Source organism: Coregonus clupeaformis, chromosome 19, assembly GCF_020615455.1.
Source record: "Coregonus clupeaformis isolate EN_2021a chromosome 19, ASM2061545v1, whole genome shotgun sequence".
Taxonomy (NCBI): Eukaryota; Metazoa; Chordata; class Actinopteri; order Salmoniformes; family Salmonidae; genus Coregonus; species Coregonus clupeaformis.
The window spans coordinates 8,900,937-8,918,490 of NC_059210.1; the positions used below are offsets into that span (position 1 = coordinate 8,900,937).

At 47.4% G+C, this 17,554-nt stretch overlaps 1 protein-coding gene across 3 annotated transcripts in view; it reads right to left on the reverse strand.

Annotated features, from left to right (window-relative positions):
• The window catches only part of LOC121531596 (coiled-coil domain-containing protein 136-like), a 43,846-nt gene that overhangs the window by 8,520 nt on the left and 17,772 nt on the right, over positions 1-17,554 (reverse strand). For all 3 annotated transcript variants that reach the window (XR_005994167.2, XM_041836884.2, XM_045227091.1), the window contains 6 exons: positions 16,113-16,187; positions 5,494-5,594; positions 4,991-5,192; positions 2,622-2,739; positions 1,603-1,885; positions 709-840 (listed from right to left, as the gene is read on the reverse strand). Coding sequence is in view for 2 of the 3 variants with exons in the window: in XM_041836884.2 (XP_041692818.2) it covers positions 709-840; positions 1,603-1,885; positions 2,622-2,739; positions 4,991-5,192; positions 5,494-5,594; positions 16,113-16,187 (911 nt within the window). In the remaining variant the exon portion in view is untranslated. The remainder of the gene's footprint in view (positions 1-708; positions 841-1,602; positions 1,886-2,621; positions 2,740-4,990; positions 5,193-5,493; positions 5,595-16,112; positions 16,188-17,554) is intronic.

The following is a 17,554-nucleotide window of genomic DNA, read 5'->3' on the forward strand; positions in this document are numbered from 1 at the left end:
ATTTATGTGCATATATGTGGCTAAAATTGTCTGTGGTGACAAAATGAACAACAATGAAAAATGGAAAATAGTGACACAAAACAAGATGTTGAAAGACCTGGAGAAAATCTCCTAATTCTATCTTCATTCATTGCCCGTGTCCACGTTAGACACATGTGAAGCATGTGGACATACAGTACAAAGCACAGGGACATTATTTGTAGACTGAGACAGAGTAGGGACAGGCAGACAGTTTGACACCAAGCACAGGGACAGTTGGTGATGCCACAGGGAGGGCATTACACAGACAAAGTGGAAGGCAGTTTGCAGTGACAGACAGAGATCATAGCTCTCAAGCATGATCTGACAGCTTATATCAAACATATTATAATATGTGGTCAATTGTGTATATAAATACATATATGAATATATATGTAAATATATATTTTTTACAGTATCTACACACATGACACATGGAATCAACAGACATAGAATAGGTGTGATGTGTTTTCTACAAAAACGTTCAATTTTGTGCAAATGAAAAGAAGAAATACAGCAGACACAATAGTAAAAAAAAACTCAAGCAGAGAAATGTTGAAGTCAGAAAACAGTCAGAACCAATCAGAACCATACGCCCATAATGCCTTGTGATAGATTTGCAACATATACCATTATTAACTCCTATCAATATGGTGACCCCTGACCTCTAACCCCATTGTGACCTCTCACCTGCCCCCCTCCAGCCAGCCTCTCCAACTCCGCCTTGCAGCGCAGTAGCTCCTCCTCCAGCCCCGCCCTCTCCCTCTGGCTGCAGTCATACAGCACCTGTAGATCCCTCAGCTCGGTCTTCAAACTGTCACACTGAGGAAGACCGAGTAGAACAAAGATACGGCCCATGGGTGGTTTGAGTACAAAAAATAAAATAAAAAATATGAAAGCTAGACAGTCAGGGAGCATCGAAAATTTAAAAAACAATGGATAGAGGACATATTTTTCCAAATTTTTACGGCGAGGAAATATATATCCAATTTTCAGTGCAACTCTCCGGACCTCATTGACGACCGAATGCGGCCCCCGAGGCTTAAATGAGTTTGACACCCCTGGATCAACCCATCACATTTATTAACAAAGCCCTTTTTAAATCCACAGATGTCACGAAGAGCTTTACAGTAACCTGGATTAGACCTCAAAGAGAAAGCAGAAGGACAGTGGCAAGTAAACACTCCCTGGAAAGAACACTTGTGGAACACCTCAGAACAGAGGTTATGTAAACAGCAATTCATTCCGACATATTACAGGCCAGGTCAGTGCACTGTATTTTGTCGTCCATTACTGCAGTACCTAAAAACAAGTATTAGCCACTTGTGTGACAGTGTAGTCTGTGATTGGCCACCTGCTTCTCTGATGTTTTATTTTGCTACTGTGCTATGTGTGGTGTGTGAGTCACTCAATAAAGTTCTAAATTTGGGAGTGGGAGTCCCACTTTTCTGTGCCACCATGACCCGCCTAAACCCCTCTTAAACCACCTAATAATTTCTTGCCCAAGCACAGAAATTCAGTGGGCATCTATAACTACTGTACCACCACTGTATCTCCTAATCTTCTTCATTTTATGTAGCGTACCTGTCTCTGTACCAGTGAGGCCTTCTCCTCAGCTTGTTTCAGCTGGTCCCTCAGTGAGACGATCTCCCCGAATCCTCCATTCCAGCCGGTTGGGGTCATGGGCTTCCCGTCGAATGAGATGTTCTTCTGAATGGACGCGTCCACCAGGCGGCAGTTGGTGCCTGTGCCCGTTGACTGGCACTCTGCCATGGTCATGTAGCTCTCAGCCATGCCTCCCATCTCTGTGCCCACTCCGATCCCAGCGTCCTCCCCATCCTCATTCAGGGACAGGTGGCTGTTGGAACTGGGATGGAGAGAGAGGAGACAAGAAAATGACAAAAGAGATGCATAAAGTGAATGGAAATGAACAAGAAGAACAAGAAGAACAAGAAGAACAAGAAGAACAAGAAGAACAAGAAGAATAAGAACAAGAAGAACAAGAAGAAAACATTTAGTAGAAAAACAAGAAGCTCAACAAGATCAACAAGAAGAACAAGAACATGAACAAGAAAAACTAGATCAAGAAGATAAAGAAGAACTAGAAGGAACAAGAAGAACAAGAAGAAGAATAACAAGAAGAATATCAATAACAATAACAACAAGAACAACAAGAACAACAAGAACAACAAGAACAACAAGAACAACAAGAACAAGAAAAAAAGAAGATCAAGAACAAAAATAACAAGAACAATAAGTTCAAGAAGATAAAGAAGAACAAGAACAAGAAAAACAAGATCAGGAAGATCAAGAAGTACAAGAAGATGAAGAACAAGGAGACAAGACGAATAACAAGAACAAGAACAAGAAGTTAAAAAATAATATGAAGAAAAATAAATTCAAGAAGAACAATAACAAGAAGTTCAAGAAAAATAGGAACAACAATAAGAATAAGAAGAACAAGAACAAGAAAATCAAGAAGAAGAGCAAGAAGAACAAGAAGATCAAGAAGAACAGGAAAAAGAAGAACAAGAAGAACAGGAACAAGAAGAACAAGAAGAACAAGAAGAACAGGAACAAGAAGAACAAGAAGATGTTCTCACCCTGTCCTCTGTAGCTGCAGCAGCTGTAGTCTCTCAGTCATACGTCTGTTGTCATTCTTCAATGTCTCACACTCCTCCCTCAACGTGACACACTCCTGCTTCAGTGTTCCTATATCCCCTGAACACACAGGACAGGTACAGGAGTCAGGACAGCACAGGACCATCATACACCACAGGACAGGTGCAGGAGTCAGGACAGCACAGGACCATCATACACCAGGGTCGTGTTCATTAGGTACGACCCAGGAGAAAATGGTCTGAAACAGAGTGAAATGGGGAGGTACTAGCAACACATCCTCCACAGGTTCAGCCACAGGTAAACACTTCGCAGGTTAACCTAAAGTATCAACTCTGAGTCTGTACTTATGTTCCCATCATCCTCAAACCATTCAGCCTATTGTACATGTCCATGCACCTTGTAAATAGACATCAATGAGAGACACAGAAAGACAAAGACCTAACGTCAGACTGGAATGTGACGCCCATAAACCTGTGACCCAAACCCAGTGGTGTAAAGTAATTAAGTAAAAATACTTTAAAGTACTACTTAAGTAGTTTTGGGGGTATCTGTACTTGACTTTACTATTTATACTATTTTTTACTTCACTACATTCCTAAAGAAAATAATGTACTTTTTACTTCATACATTTTCCTGACACCCAAAAGTACTCGTTACATTTCGAATGCTTAGCAGGACAGGAAAAGGGTCTAATTCACACACTTCTCAAGAGAACATCCCTGGTCATCCCTAATGCCTCTGATCTGACGGACTCACTAAACACAAACGCTTTGTTTGTAAATGATGTCTGAGTGTTGGAGTGTGCCCCTGTCTATCAAAAAAAGAATAATGGTGCCATCTGGTTTGCTTAATATAAGGAATTTTACATGATTTACACTTTTACTTTCGATACTTAAGTATATTTTAGCAATTACATTTACTTTTGATACTTAAGTATGTTTAAAACCAAATCCTTTTAGACTTTTACTCAAGTAGTATTTTACTGGATGACTTTCACTTTTACTTGAGTCTTTTTCTATCAAGGTATCTTTACTTTTACTCAAGTATGACAATTAGGTACTTTTTCCACCACTGCCCGAACCCTACCGACCCTGCCACACCTAGACTGTGCTGTCCAGGCATCTATACTGATAACATTATGAAACCTATGCACCAGGTACTGGTTGTGTTATTGCTAGTTGCATCATAGTTAGCAGAGGCGGACTGGCCATCTGGCATTTCAGGAAAATGCCAGATGGCTGGTCATTTTTTTGCCCAGTGGGCCTGTGTAACTTGTTGTGTACGCAAACTGATCATTATCTGGCTAATAATGGGGTACTCAAGTAAAAGAAAAATGAGCCGGTGTGGGGGCTTCAAGGAAAATAATGGGCCAGTGTGTTAGAAATGCCAGGGCCGATTTCTGGTCCCAGTCCGCCCCTGATGGTTAGCATCTCACAGTCAAACACATAAATCAGGGCTGGGGTTTAATAAAAGGAGTTGAGGAAAAGGCTGCAGCATTACAAAAGTGTTTTACACCCCACTGCTTGCTCTCTCATAGTGAGCTGCAAGGGTGGTGATGGGTGGAGAGGGGTGTGTGTTTGGGATACCAGGAGGGTGATGTCACACTGAGTTAGTCAGGGAATGAGGCAAGGCAGCGGGGAGGCATCGTGACATCAGGGACTCTCTCCCAATACATGACATTACTGCTCTGCTCTTGTGGAGAGGGTTAGGGTGTGACTCAGGGAAGGAAGGGTTTACAGAAGCTGTTTGCTGATGTTGCTTTGACCTGGCTGGTGGACATGAGATCAGCAAGCGTGGTAATTTCGACTTGCAGCGTGGTAATCTCCAGCTCCTACATCTGTCTATCTCCTCTCCTCCCTCCTCTCTCTCTCTCCTGTCCTCTCCCCACCTCCTTCCCTCCCCTCCTCTCCTTCTCCTGTCCTGTCCTCTCCCTCCTCTCCCCACCTCCTCCCCTCTCTCTCACCTCCTCTCCTCCTCCACTTTCTCTCACCTCCTCTCCTGTCCTCTCCCTCCTCCTCCCCTCTCACCTCCTCTCCTCTCCTGTCCTCTCCTCCCCCTCCTCTCCTCCCCTCACCTCCGCTCCTGTCCTCTCCTCCTCCTCCCTCCCTCCCCTCCCCTCCCCTCCACCTCACCCTCCTCTCCCTCCTCCTCCCCCTCACCCCTTTCCTACACCCACCTCACCTCACTCCTCTCCTCTCCTCCTCCCCCTTTCTCTCACTTCCTCTCCTCTCTTCCCCTCTCACCTCCTCTCCCTCCTCCTCCCCTTTCTCTCACTTCATCTCCTCTCCACTCTCTCTCCTGTCCTCTCCTCCCCCTGCTCTCCCCACCGCCTCCCCTCAAGCTCTCTCACCTCCTCTCCTCTCCTCCTCTCTCCTCTGACTCTTCATGCTGATCTCGGCACGGAGCGTGGTGATTTCCAGCTCGTACTCCTGCGCCTCCTCGTTGAGCCTCCCCAGCTCGGCCTGGTGGCGACAAAGCTCCTCCTGTAGGGAGGCGATGTCGTTCTCCCTCTCAGCCGCAGCCTCCTCCGCCGTCTGCTGCAGCAGCAGCACCTGTAATTAATGAATTAATAAATCAATAAATCTCAGCAGCAGCACCTGTAATGAATTAAATAATAAATCAATAAATCTCAGCCGCAGCACCTTCAACACAAGCAAGGAACAGTCACAAACTCACCATCCCCAGAGCTCGCAGAGAACACATACCATACTTCTGGAACTAGTAACGTAAAGTAAAGTATCCTAAAGTAAAGTAGAATAGCTTAAAGTAAAGTAACCTTAAGTAAAGTAAAATAGCTTAAAGTAAAGTAACCTTAATGTGAATTATTACAAGTAAAGTAAAGTAAAGCAGCACCTCCTCCTGGGCCAGGCGTAGCTCCTCGTGGGCCTCAGTCAGCTCGCTCTCCTTCTCCTCCTCCAGAGAGTCAATCTCCTCCTGTACCGAACGCAGCTTGGCTACAGGGGAGGACATACAAACAAACAAACAGGCACAGGGGTTTAGATGGCTATTCTTACGACAGTGTTTCTCAAAACTCTCCTTCGGGTACCTCAGCTGTTCCGTTTGATCTATTTCAGATCTAGCACACCTGATTCAACTTATCAACAAATCATCAAACCCAAACATGATTCAACTAATCAACTAATCATCAAACCCACACCTGATTCAACTAATCATCAAACCCACACCTGATTCAAATAATCATCAAACCCACACCTGATTCAAATAATCATCAAACCCACACCTGATTCAAATAATCATCAAACCCACACCTGTTTCAAATAATCATCAAACCCACACCTGATTCAAATAATCATCAAACCCACACCTGATTCAACTAATCATCAAACCCACACCTGATTCAAATAATCATCAAACCCACACCTGATGTCACGATCGTCTGAGGAAACGGACCAATACGCAGCGTGTTGAGCGAACATCGTAGACTTTATTATAAAGAAACCACGATCAAAACAACAAACCAAATATGACGAAAGTGAAGTTCAATACTGATAATGACTAACAGCAACAAGGAAACAAAAACCCACAAAACCAAGGTGAAACCACACAGTATAAATATGGCTCCCAATCAGAGATAACGAGCCGACAGCTGACACTCGTTACCTCCGATTGGGAGTCATATGACTAAATCAACATCAAAACCAAACATAGAAATGAAACAACTAGATCCCACATTGAACTACACCCAAATGAAAATGACAACCCTGGCTCACTACTAAGAGTCCCGGAGCCAGAACGTCACAGTACCCCCCCCTAAAGGCGCGGACTGCGACCGCGCCTCACAACCCCACAATAGGGGAGGGCTGGGTGGGTGTTGCTCCCCGGAGGCGGTTCCGGCTCCGGGCTTGACCACCACCCCACTATAGTTACTACCCGCTTTCTTAACCTCCTCCCAATGACCACCCTCCACTTAAACCCACCTGGATTAAGGGGCGGCACCGGACTAAGGGGCAGCACTGGACTAAGGGGCAGCACTGGACTAAGGGGCAGCACCTGACTAAATGGCGGATCCTGGCTGGCTGGCTCTGGCGGATCCTGGCTGGACGGCTCTGGCGGATCCTGGCTGGACGGCTCTGGCGGATCCTGGCTGGACGGCTCATGGCTGGCTGACGGATCTGGCTGCTCGTGGCTGGCTGACGGATCTGGCTGCTCATGGCTGGCTGACGGATCTGGCTGCTCATGGCTGGCGGAAGGCTCTGGCTGATCCCGTCTGGGCGGAAGGCTCTGGCTGCTCCTGGCTGGCGGAAGGCTCTGGCTGATCCGGTCTGACGGAAGGCTCTGGCTGCTCCTGTCTGGCGGAAGGCTCTGGCTGATCCTGTCTGGCGGAAGGCTCTGGCTGATCCTGTCTGGCGGAAGGCTCTGGCTGATCCTGTCTGGCGGAAGGCTCTGGCTGATCCTGTCTGGCGGAAGGCTCTGGCTGATCCTGTCTGGCGGAGAGCTCTAGCGGCTCCCGGTCTGGCGGACGGCTCTGAAGGCTCATGGCAGACGGGCGGCTTTGCAGGCTCAGTACAGACGGGCAGTTCAGACGGCGTTGGGCAGACGGACAGTTCAGACGGGCGTTGGGCAGACGGGCAGTTCAGGCGCCGTTGGGCAGACGGGCAGTTCAGACGGCGTTGGGCAGACGGACAGTTCAGGCGCCGTTGGGCAGACGGGCAGTTCAGACGGGCGTTGGGCAGACGGACAGTTCAGGCCCGTTGGGCAGACGGCAGACTCTGGCCGTCTGAGGCGCACCGTAGGCCTGGTGCGTGGTGCCGGAACTGGAGGTACCGGGGCTGAGGACACGCATCTCAGGGCTAGTGCGGGGAGAAGCAACAGGGCATGCTTGGCCCTGGGGACGCACCGTAGGCCTGATGCGTGGTGCCGGAACTGGAGGTACCGGGCTGAGGACACGCATCTCAGGGCTAGTGCGGGGAGAAGCAACAGGGCATGCTTGGCCCTGGGGACGCACCGTAGGCCTGATGCGTGGTGCCGGAACTGGAGGTACCGGGCTGAGGACACGCATCTCAGGGCTAGTGCGGGAAGCAGCAACAGGGCATGCTTGGCCCTGGGGACGCACATAAGGCCTAGTGCGTGGAGCAGGAACAGGCCGGGCTGGGCTGGCGACGCACACCTTAGGTTCTGTGCGTGGAGCAGGAACAGGCCGGGCTGGGCTGGCGACGCACACCGTAGGTTCTGTGCGTGGAGCAGGAACAGGCCGGGCTGGGCTGGCGACGCACACCGTAGGTTCTGTGCGTGGGGCAGGAACGGGCCGGGCTGGGCTGGCCACGCACACCGTAGGTTCTGTGCGTGGAGCAGGAACAGGCCGGGCTGGGCTGGCGACGCACACTGTAGGTTCTGTGCGTGGAGCAGGAACAGGCCGGGCTGGACTGGCGACGCACACCGTGGGCTTGATGCGTGGAGTAGGAACAGGCCGGTCCGTACTGGGAACACACACCACTGGCTTTAACTGGGGATCAGGAACGGGCCGGACCGGACTGGTAACACACATCAGTCTCTCACGCCGTGCCGCAACAACTTCCCTTCCTCTACTCGCCAATGGCTCCCGTAATCCGATAGCCTTCTCTCCACGTCTCCCTGTGGCAGCCTCCTGCTGCCCAGCCGCCAAAGCCATGTGCCCCCCAAAAAACTTTTGGGGTTGCCTCTCGTCCTTCCAACGATGACCCTGCTGACGCCGTTGCTCCTCTCTCGCCAGGGCCTTGATCTTCCCCCAAGGTCCCTTGCCCCCGAGCATGTCCTCCCAGGACCACGATTTGCCCACCTGGGCCATCGCCAGCCTCTCGATCTCCTTACCAGGCGCCTCCTCCCATGTCCAGTCTCTTTGCTCCTGGACACGCTGCTTGGTCCTTTTATGGTGGGTTTTTCTGTCACGATCGTCTGAGGAAACGGACCAATACGCAGCGTGTTGAGCGAACATCGTAGACTTTATTATAAAGAAACCACGATCAAAACAACAAACCAAATATGACGAAAGTGAAGTTCAATACTGATAATGACTAACAGCAACAAGGAAACAAAAACCCACAAAACCAAGGTGAAACCACACAGTATAAATATGGCTCCCAATCAGAGATAACAAGCCGACAGCTGACACTCTTTACCTCCGATTGGGAGTCATATGACTAAATCAACATCAAAACCAAACATAGAAATGAAACAACTAGATCCCACATTGAACTACACCCAAATGAAAATGACAACCCTGGCTCACTACTAAGAGTCCCGGAGCCAGAACGTCACACCTGATTCAAATAATCATCAAACCCACACCTGATTCTAATGGTGCTGGAGGGGATGGCTGCAGTTTTACGGGCTCCTAACCAACTGTGCTATTTTGTGTGTTTTTTCACATTGTTTGTAACTTATTTTGCACAAAATGTTTCTGCTACCGTCTCTTATGACCGAAAAGAGCTTCTGGATATCAGAACAGCGATTACTCACCTCAAACTGGATAAAGATTTTTTATTGAATGAGTCCGACGCAAAGGATATACTGCTTCTCTGTGACCAGCCCAAATCCCCGTCATTCTCGTGAAGAAAAGTCGGAGATACAGGGGACGGCGATCGAGGTGCCTTGTGAGAATTAGTCGGCGAGTGGGTAACCTGCCTTTACCATCCGTTCTATTGGCCAACGTACAATCACTGGAGAATAAACTGGATGATCTCTGTTCGAGACTATCCTACCAATGGGACATTCACAAAACTGTAATATCTTATGTTTCACTGAGTCATGGTTGAACGACGACACAGATAATATACAGTTGGCTGGGTTTTCCGTGCATCGGCAGGACAGAATAGCTACGATTTGGTAAGACGAGGGGTGGGGTGTGTGTCTATTTGTCAATAACAGCTGGTGCGCAATGTCTAATATTAAGGAAGTCTCAAGGTTCTAATCGCCTGAGGTGGAGTACCTCATGATAAGCTGTAGACCACACAATCTACCAAGAGAGTTTTCATCTATATTTTTCGTAGGCGTCTATTTACCACCACAAACCGATGCTGGCACTAAGACTGCACTCAAAGAGCTGTATAAGGCCATAAGCAAACAAGAAAATGCTCATCCAGAAGCGGCGCTCCTAGTGGCCGGGGACTTTAATGCAGGCAAACTTACAGTGGGGAAAAAAAGTATTTAGTCAGCCACCAATTGTGCAAGTTCTCCCACTTAAAAAGATGACAGAGGCCTGTAATTTTCATCATAGGTACACGTCAACTATGACAGACAAATTGAGATTTTTTTCCCCAGAAAATCACATTGTAGGATTTTTTATGAATTTATTTGCAAATTATGGTGGAAAATAAGTATTTGGTCACCTACAAACAAGCAAGATTTCTGGCTCTCACAGACCTGTAACTTCTTCTTTAAGAGGCTCCTCTGTCCTCCACTCGTTACCTGTATTAATGGCACCTGTTTGAACTTGTTATCAGTATAAAAGACACCTGTCCACAACCTCAAACAGTCACACTCCAAACTCCACTATGGCCAAGACCAAAGAGCTGTCAAAGGACACCAGAAACAAAATTGTAGACCTGCACCAGGCTGGGAAGACTGAATCTGCAATAGGTAAGCAGCTTGGATTGAAGAAATCAACTGTGGGAGCAATTATTAGGAAATGGAAGACATACAAGTCCATTGATAATCTCCCTCGATCTGGGGCTCCACGCAAGATCTCACCCCGTGGGGTCAAAATGATCACAAGAACGGTGAGCAAAAATCCCAGAACCACACGGGGGACCTAGTGAATGACCTGCAGAGAGCTGGGACCAAAGTAACAAAGCCTACCATCAGTAACACACTACGCCGCCAGGGACTCAAATCCTGCAGTGCCAGACGTGTCCCCCTGCTTAAGCCAGTACATGTCCAGGCCCGTCTGAAGTTTGCTAGAGTGCATTTGCATGATCCAGAAGAGGATTGGAAGAATGTCATATGGTCAGATAAAACCAAAATAGAACTTTTTGGTAAAAACTCAACTCGTCGTGTTTGGAGGACAAAGAATGCTGAGTTGCATCCAAAGAACACCATACCTACTGTGAAGCATGGGGGTGGAAACATCATGCTTTGGGGCTGTTTTTCTGCAAAGGGACCAGGACGACTGATCCGTGTAAAGGAAAGAATGAATGGGGCCATGTATCGTGAGATTTTGAGTGAAAACCTTCTTCCGTCAGCAAGGGCATTGAAGATGAAACGTGGCTGGGTCTTTCAGCATGACAATGATCCCAAACACACCGCCCGGGCAACGAAGGAGTGGCTTCGTAAGAAGCATTTCAAGGTCCTGGAGTGGCCTAGCCAGTCTCCAGATCTCAACCCCATAGAAAATCTTTGGAGGGGGTTGAAAGTCCGTGTTGCCCAGCGACAGCCCCAAAACATCACTGCTCTAGAGGAGATCTGCATGGAGGAATGGGCCAAAATACCAGCAACAGTGTGTGAAAACCTTGTGAAGACTTACAGAAAACGTTTGACCTGTGTCATTGCCAACAAAGGGTATATAACAAAGTATTGAGAAACTTTTGTTCTTGACCAAATACAGTGGGGAAAAAAAGTATTTAGTCAGCCACCAATTGTGAAAGTTCTCCCACTTAAAAAGATGAGAGAGGCCTGTAATTTTCATCAAAGGTACCCGTCAACTATGACAGACAAAATGAGGAAAAATAATCCAGAAAATCACATTGTAGGATTTTTTATGAATTTATTAGCAAATTATGGTGGAAAATTATTATTTGGTCAATAACAAAAGTTTCTCAATACTTTGTTATATACCCTTTGTTGGCAATGACACAGGTCAAACGTTTTCTGTAAGTCTTCACAAGGTTTTCACACACTGTTGCTGGTATTTTGGCCCATTCCTCCATGCATATCTCCTCTAGAGCAGTGATGTTTTGGGGCTGTCGCTGGGCAACACAGACTTTCAACTCCCTCCAAAGATGTTCTATGGGGTTGGGATCTGGAGACTGGCTAGGCCACTCCAGGACCTTGAAATGCTTCTCACGAAGCCACTCCTTCGTTGCCCGGGCGGTGTGTTTGGGATCATTGTCATGCTGAAAGACCCAGCCACGTTTCATCTTCAATGCCCTTGCTGATGGAAGGAGGTTTTCACTCAAAATCTCACGATACATGGCCCCATTCATTCTTTCCATCACACGGATCAGTCGTCCTGGTCCCTTTGCAGAAAAACAGCCCCAAAGCATGATGTTTCCACCCCCATGCTTCACAGTAGGTATGGTGTTCTTTGGATGCAACTCAGCATTCTTTGTCCTCCAAACACGACGAGTTGAGTTTTTACCAAAAAGTTCTATTTTGGTTTTATCTGACCATATGACATTCTTCCAATCCTCTTCTGGATCATGCAAATGCACTCTAGCAAACTTCAGACGGGCCTGGACATGTACTGGCTTAAGCAGGGGGACACGTCTGGCACTGCAGGATTTGAGTCCCTGGCGGCGTAGTGTGTTACTGATGGTAGGCTTTGTTACTTTGGTCCCAGCTCTCTGCAGGTCATTCACTAGGTCCCCCGTGTGGTTCTGGGATTTTTGCTCACCGTTCTTGTGATCATTTTGACCCCACGGGGTGAGATCTTGCGTGGAGCCCCAGATCGAGGGAGATTATCAATGGACTTGTATGTCTTCCATTTCCTAATAATTGCTCCCACAGTTGATTTCTTCAATCCAAGCTGCTTACCTATTGCAGATTCAGTCTTCCCAGCCTGGTGCAGGTCTACAATTTTGTTTCTGGTGTCCTTTGACAGCTCTTTGGTCTTGGCCATAGTGGAGTTTGGAGTGTGACTGTTTGAGGTTGTGGACAGGTGTCTTTTATACTGATAACACGTTCAAACAGGTGCCATTAATACAGGTAACGAGTGGAGGACAGAGGAGCCTCTTAAAGAAGAAGTTACAGGTCTGTGAGAGCCAGAAATCTTGCTCGTTTGTAGGTGACCAAATACTTATTTTCCACCATAATTTGCAAATAAATTCATTAAAAATCCTACAATGTGATTTTCTGGAGAAAAAAATCTCAATTTGTCTGTCATAGTTGACGTGTACCTATGATGAAAATTACAGGCCTCTCTCATCTTTTTAAGTGGGAGAACTTGCACAATTGGTGGCTGACTAAATACTTTTTTCCCCACTGTAAATCCATTCTACCTAATTTCTACCAGCATGTCACATGTGCAACCAGAGGGAAAAAAAACTCTAGACCACCTTTACTCCACACACAGAGACGCATACAAAGCTCTCCCTCGCCCTCCATTTGGCAAATCTGACCATAATTCTATCCTCCTGATTCCTGCTTACAAGCAAAAACTAAAGCAGGAAGCACCAGTGACTCGCTCAATACGGAAGTGGTCAGATGACGCGGATGCTACACTACAGGACTGTTTTGCTACCACAGACTGGAATATGTTCCGGGATTCATCCAATGACATTGAGGAGTTTACCACCTCAGTCACCGGCTTCATCAATAAGTGCATTGACGACGTCGTCCCCACAGTGACCGTACGTACATATCCCAACCAGAAGCCATTGATTACAGGCAACATCTGCACTGAGCCAAAGGCTATAGTTGCCACTTTCAAGGAGCGGGACACTAATCCGGACGCTTATAAGAAATCCCACTATGCCCTCAAATGAACATTCAAACAGGCAAAGCGTCAATACAGGACTAAGATTGAATCATACTACACCGGCTCTGACGCTCGTCGGATGTGGCAGGGCTTGCAAACTATTACGGACTACAAAGGGAAACCCGGCCGTGAGCTGCCCAGTGACACAGCCTACCAGACAAGCTAAATGCTTTTTATGCTTGCTTCGAGGCAAGTAACACTGAAGCATGCATGAGAGCACCAGCTGTTCCAGACGACTGTGAGATCACATTCTCCGTAGCTGATGTGAGCAAGACAGGTCAACATTCACAAGGCTGTGGGGCCAGACGGATTACCAGGAAGTGTACTCAGAGCATGCGCGGACCAACTGGCAAGTGTCTTCACTGACATTTTCAACCGCTCCCTGATCCAGTCTGTAATACCTACTTGTTTCAAGCAGACCACCATAGTCCCTGTGCCCAAGAAAGCGAAGGTAACCTGCCTAAATGACTACCGCCCCGTAGCACTGGAGAAACCCTAGAACCACTCCAATTCGCACACCGCCCCAACAGATCCACAGATGACGCAATCTCAATCGCACTCCACAATGCCCTTTCCCACCTGGACAAAAGGAACACCTATGTGAGAATGCTGTTCATTGACTACAGCTCAGCGTTCAACACCATAGTGCCCATAAAGCTCATCAATAAGCTAAGGACCCTGGGACTAAACACCTCCCTCTGCAACTGGATCCTGGACTTCCTGACGGGCCGCCCCCAGGTGTTATAAATAATAATATGCCATTTAGCAGATGCTTTTATCCAAAGTGACTTACAGTCATGTGTGCATACATTTTTACGTATGGGTGGTCCCGGGGATCGAACACACTACCCTGGCGTTACAAGCACCATGCTCTACCAATTGAGCTACAGGGTAGGCAACAACACATCTGCCACGCTGATCCTCAACACGGGGGCCCCTCAGGAGTGCATGCTCAGTCCCCTCCTGTACTCCCTGTTCTCCCACGACTGTGTGGCCAAGCACGACTCCAACACCATCATTAAGTTTTGCTGACGACACAACAGTGGTAGGCCTGATCACCGACAACGATGAGACAGCCTATAGGGAGGAGGTCAGAGACTCTAGTCATCCAAGTCATAGACTGTTCTCTCTGCTACCGCACGACAAGCAGTACCGGAGCGCCAAGTCTAGGTCCAAAAGGCGCCTTAACAGCTTCTACCCCTAAGCCATAAGACTGCTGAACAATTATTCAAATGGCCACCCGGACTATTTACATTGACACTGCTGCTACACGCTGATTATTATCTATGCATAGTCACTTTACACTTACCTATATGTACAAATTACCTCCACTAACCTGACTCGGTACCGGTACCCCCTGTATATAGCCTCATTATTGTTATTTTATTGTGTTACTTTTTATTTTATTTTTTACTTTATTTTATTTAGACAACATTTTCTTAACTCAATTTCTTGAACTGCATTGTTGGTTAAGGGCTTGTAAGTAAGCATTTCACGGTAAGGTCTACACCTGTTTTATTTGGTGCATGTGACAAATAACGTTTTATTTGATTTGATTCAACTTGTCAACTAATCATCAAACCCTCACCTGATTCAACTTGTCAACTAATCATCAAACCCTCACCTGATTCAACTTGTCAACTAATCATCAAACCCTCACCTGATTCAACTTGTCAACTAATCATCAAACCCTCACCTGATTCAACTTGTCAACTAATCATCAAACCCTCACCTGATTCAACTTGTCAACTAATCATCAAACCCTCACCTGATTCAACTTGTCAACTAATCATCAAACCCTCACCTGATTCAACTTGTCAACTAATCATCAAACCTCACGAATGTCAAATCAAACCAGAATACAAACCCTCACCTGACAAGAACTAATCAAAATATGATTCAACTTGTCAACTAATCATCAAACCCTCACCTGATTCAACTTGTCAACTAATCATCAAACCCTTGACTTGTTGGATCAGGTGTGCTAGTTCAGGGCTTTAAGGAGTTGGTATAGTGATGAGTAGGGAGATATGAGAACTGTCTGTGTGTGTGTGTGTGTGTGTGTGTGTGTGTGTGTGTGTGTGTGTGTGTGTGTGTGTGTGTGTGTGTGTGTGTGTGTGTGTGTGTGTGTGTGTGTGTGTGTGTGTGTGTGTGTGTGTGTGTGTGTGTGTGTGTGTGTGTGTGCGTATGGGTGTGCCTGTGAGAAAAGTTCAGTGGAATTTGTAGGAGTAGCTGATGTAACTAATGGTAATATGCAGACTGAGATCCCCATTAGACAAATGATGACGCACACGTTTAACACGTTATAGTCAATTACATCACCCCACACTTATGCAACACAGCCTTTCTGTCTGCTCAGCCTTTCCGTCCTGGTGGCCTCTCAAATGTATTAGAGAGCAGGTGGGACAATGGAATTCCATATGCTGATTGGACATTGATGAATTGACATTTCATGAATAGTTTCCTACTGGCAGTCTCCGTGTCAAAGTTCGCCTTACATGAAATTGTGCCTGGGGTAGCTGTGGTACATGCTACAGTACAGGATGCTTCAGTATTTCAGTATTATGGAAATAACCCTGGTGTAGAAATCAGGGGCGGACTGGCCATAGGGCAGTTAAGGCAAATGCCAGATGGGCTGGTCCATTTTTGCACAAAATGATAATTATTTAGCTAATATTGGTGGCCACTAGGAAATGGGCCAGTGTGGGGGCCTCGAGGAGAAAAATGGGCAAGTGTGTTAAAAAAGCCCGGGAAGATTTCTGGTCCCAGTCCGTCCCTAGTAGAAATGTACATTAATGAAACGCACATTTAGTCAGAGGGCCTATGAGGCTGCAGACAGTACCTTGCAGGTTGTGGACCTGTCGTGCGAACGCTTCGGCCTGATGAGCGCTGGCCAAACGCTCATCCTCCAATAGACCTGTATGGGGCAGAGAGAGAGAGAGAGAGAGAGAGAGAGAGAGAGAGAGAGAGAGAGAGAGAGAGAGAGAGAGAGAGAGAGAGAGAGAGAGAGAGAGAGAGAGAGAGAGAGAGAGAGAGAGAGAGAGAGAGAGAGAGAGAGAGAGAGAGAGAGAGAGATGAAGTTAGTGGGATAGCAGAAGCCTATAATAAGACAACTGTCCAAGTTAGTCACAGTTTGTAGGTTGTAACAGTCTAGTCCTGTTTGCCAGACAGGTTACATTTTCTGAAGCATCTATATTGGCCTTATAAAGGGTTTAGGAAGGCTTCCAAAACCTTAAAAGTTGACATCCACCCCACTGGTCTAGTTGCTAAGCCTTGAGATTTTACACACATGTACATAACTGGCATGTGACCATACAGTAGTGAATCACTTTACTGTGTCATTCTACGTGAAGACCTAAGTTAGGACCTCCTCTCCACACCTCAGCCTTGATTGGGTGGTCACCATGGATACCTAGAGGCCTAGAGAGGCCTCCCCGACGGGGAACAGCTGTGGTGGGTGTGTGTGTGTGTGTCAGCAGTGGGCCTGAAGAACAGCTGAGCATGCCTGATGGGCGGTGCCCAATGGGAGTGTCCCAGACTTCCCGTCCCCAGCGTACGGGGAGTGATGACATCACAGTGCGGTCTAGGACACCCATCCCCTGACGGTGTCAGAGAGACCAGGGGGGTCATAAGCCTGGCCCTGTTATGCGTTAGACAGTCCTTTACTAGCTGAGATTATTATTATTGCTCTTGTGCTATCATGTCTGATTACCCATTTATTGTCATGCTATGTTTATTATGTACAGTATATTTATTCATCTCTCTCTTTGGACAGAAAACCACATCCATCTCATTTGTCCCCTGGAAATAAAGTCCCTTATAGTGAGAAGGTGGCAGTGAGTCACAGACCAGCCCAATTGGAGAGCCAGCCGGTCACAGACCAGCCCAACTGGAGAACCTGCCGTTCACAGACCAGCCCAACTGGAGAACCTGCCGTTCACAGACCAGCCCAACTGGAGAACCTGCCGGTCACAGACCAGCCCAACAGCAGAGCCTGCCGGTCACAGACCAGCCCAACAGCAGAGCCTGCCGGTCACAGACCAGCCCAACAGCAGAGCCTGCCGGTCACAGACCAGCCCAACAGCAGAGCCTGCCGGTCACAGACCAGCCCAACAGCAGAGCCTGCCGGTCACAGACCAGCCCAACTGGAGAACCTGCCGTTCACAGACCAGCCCAACAGCAGAGCCTGCCGGTCACAGACCAGCCCAACAGCAGAGCCTGCCGGTCACAGACCAGCCCAACAGCAGAGCCTGCCAGACAAACAACTGAGACTGAACTCAGCAC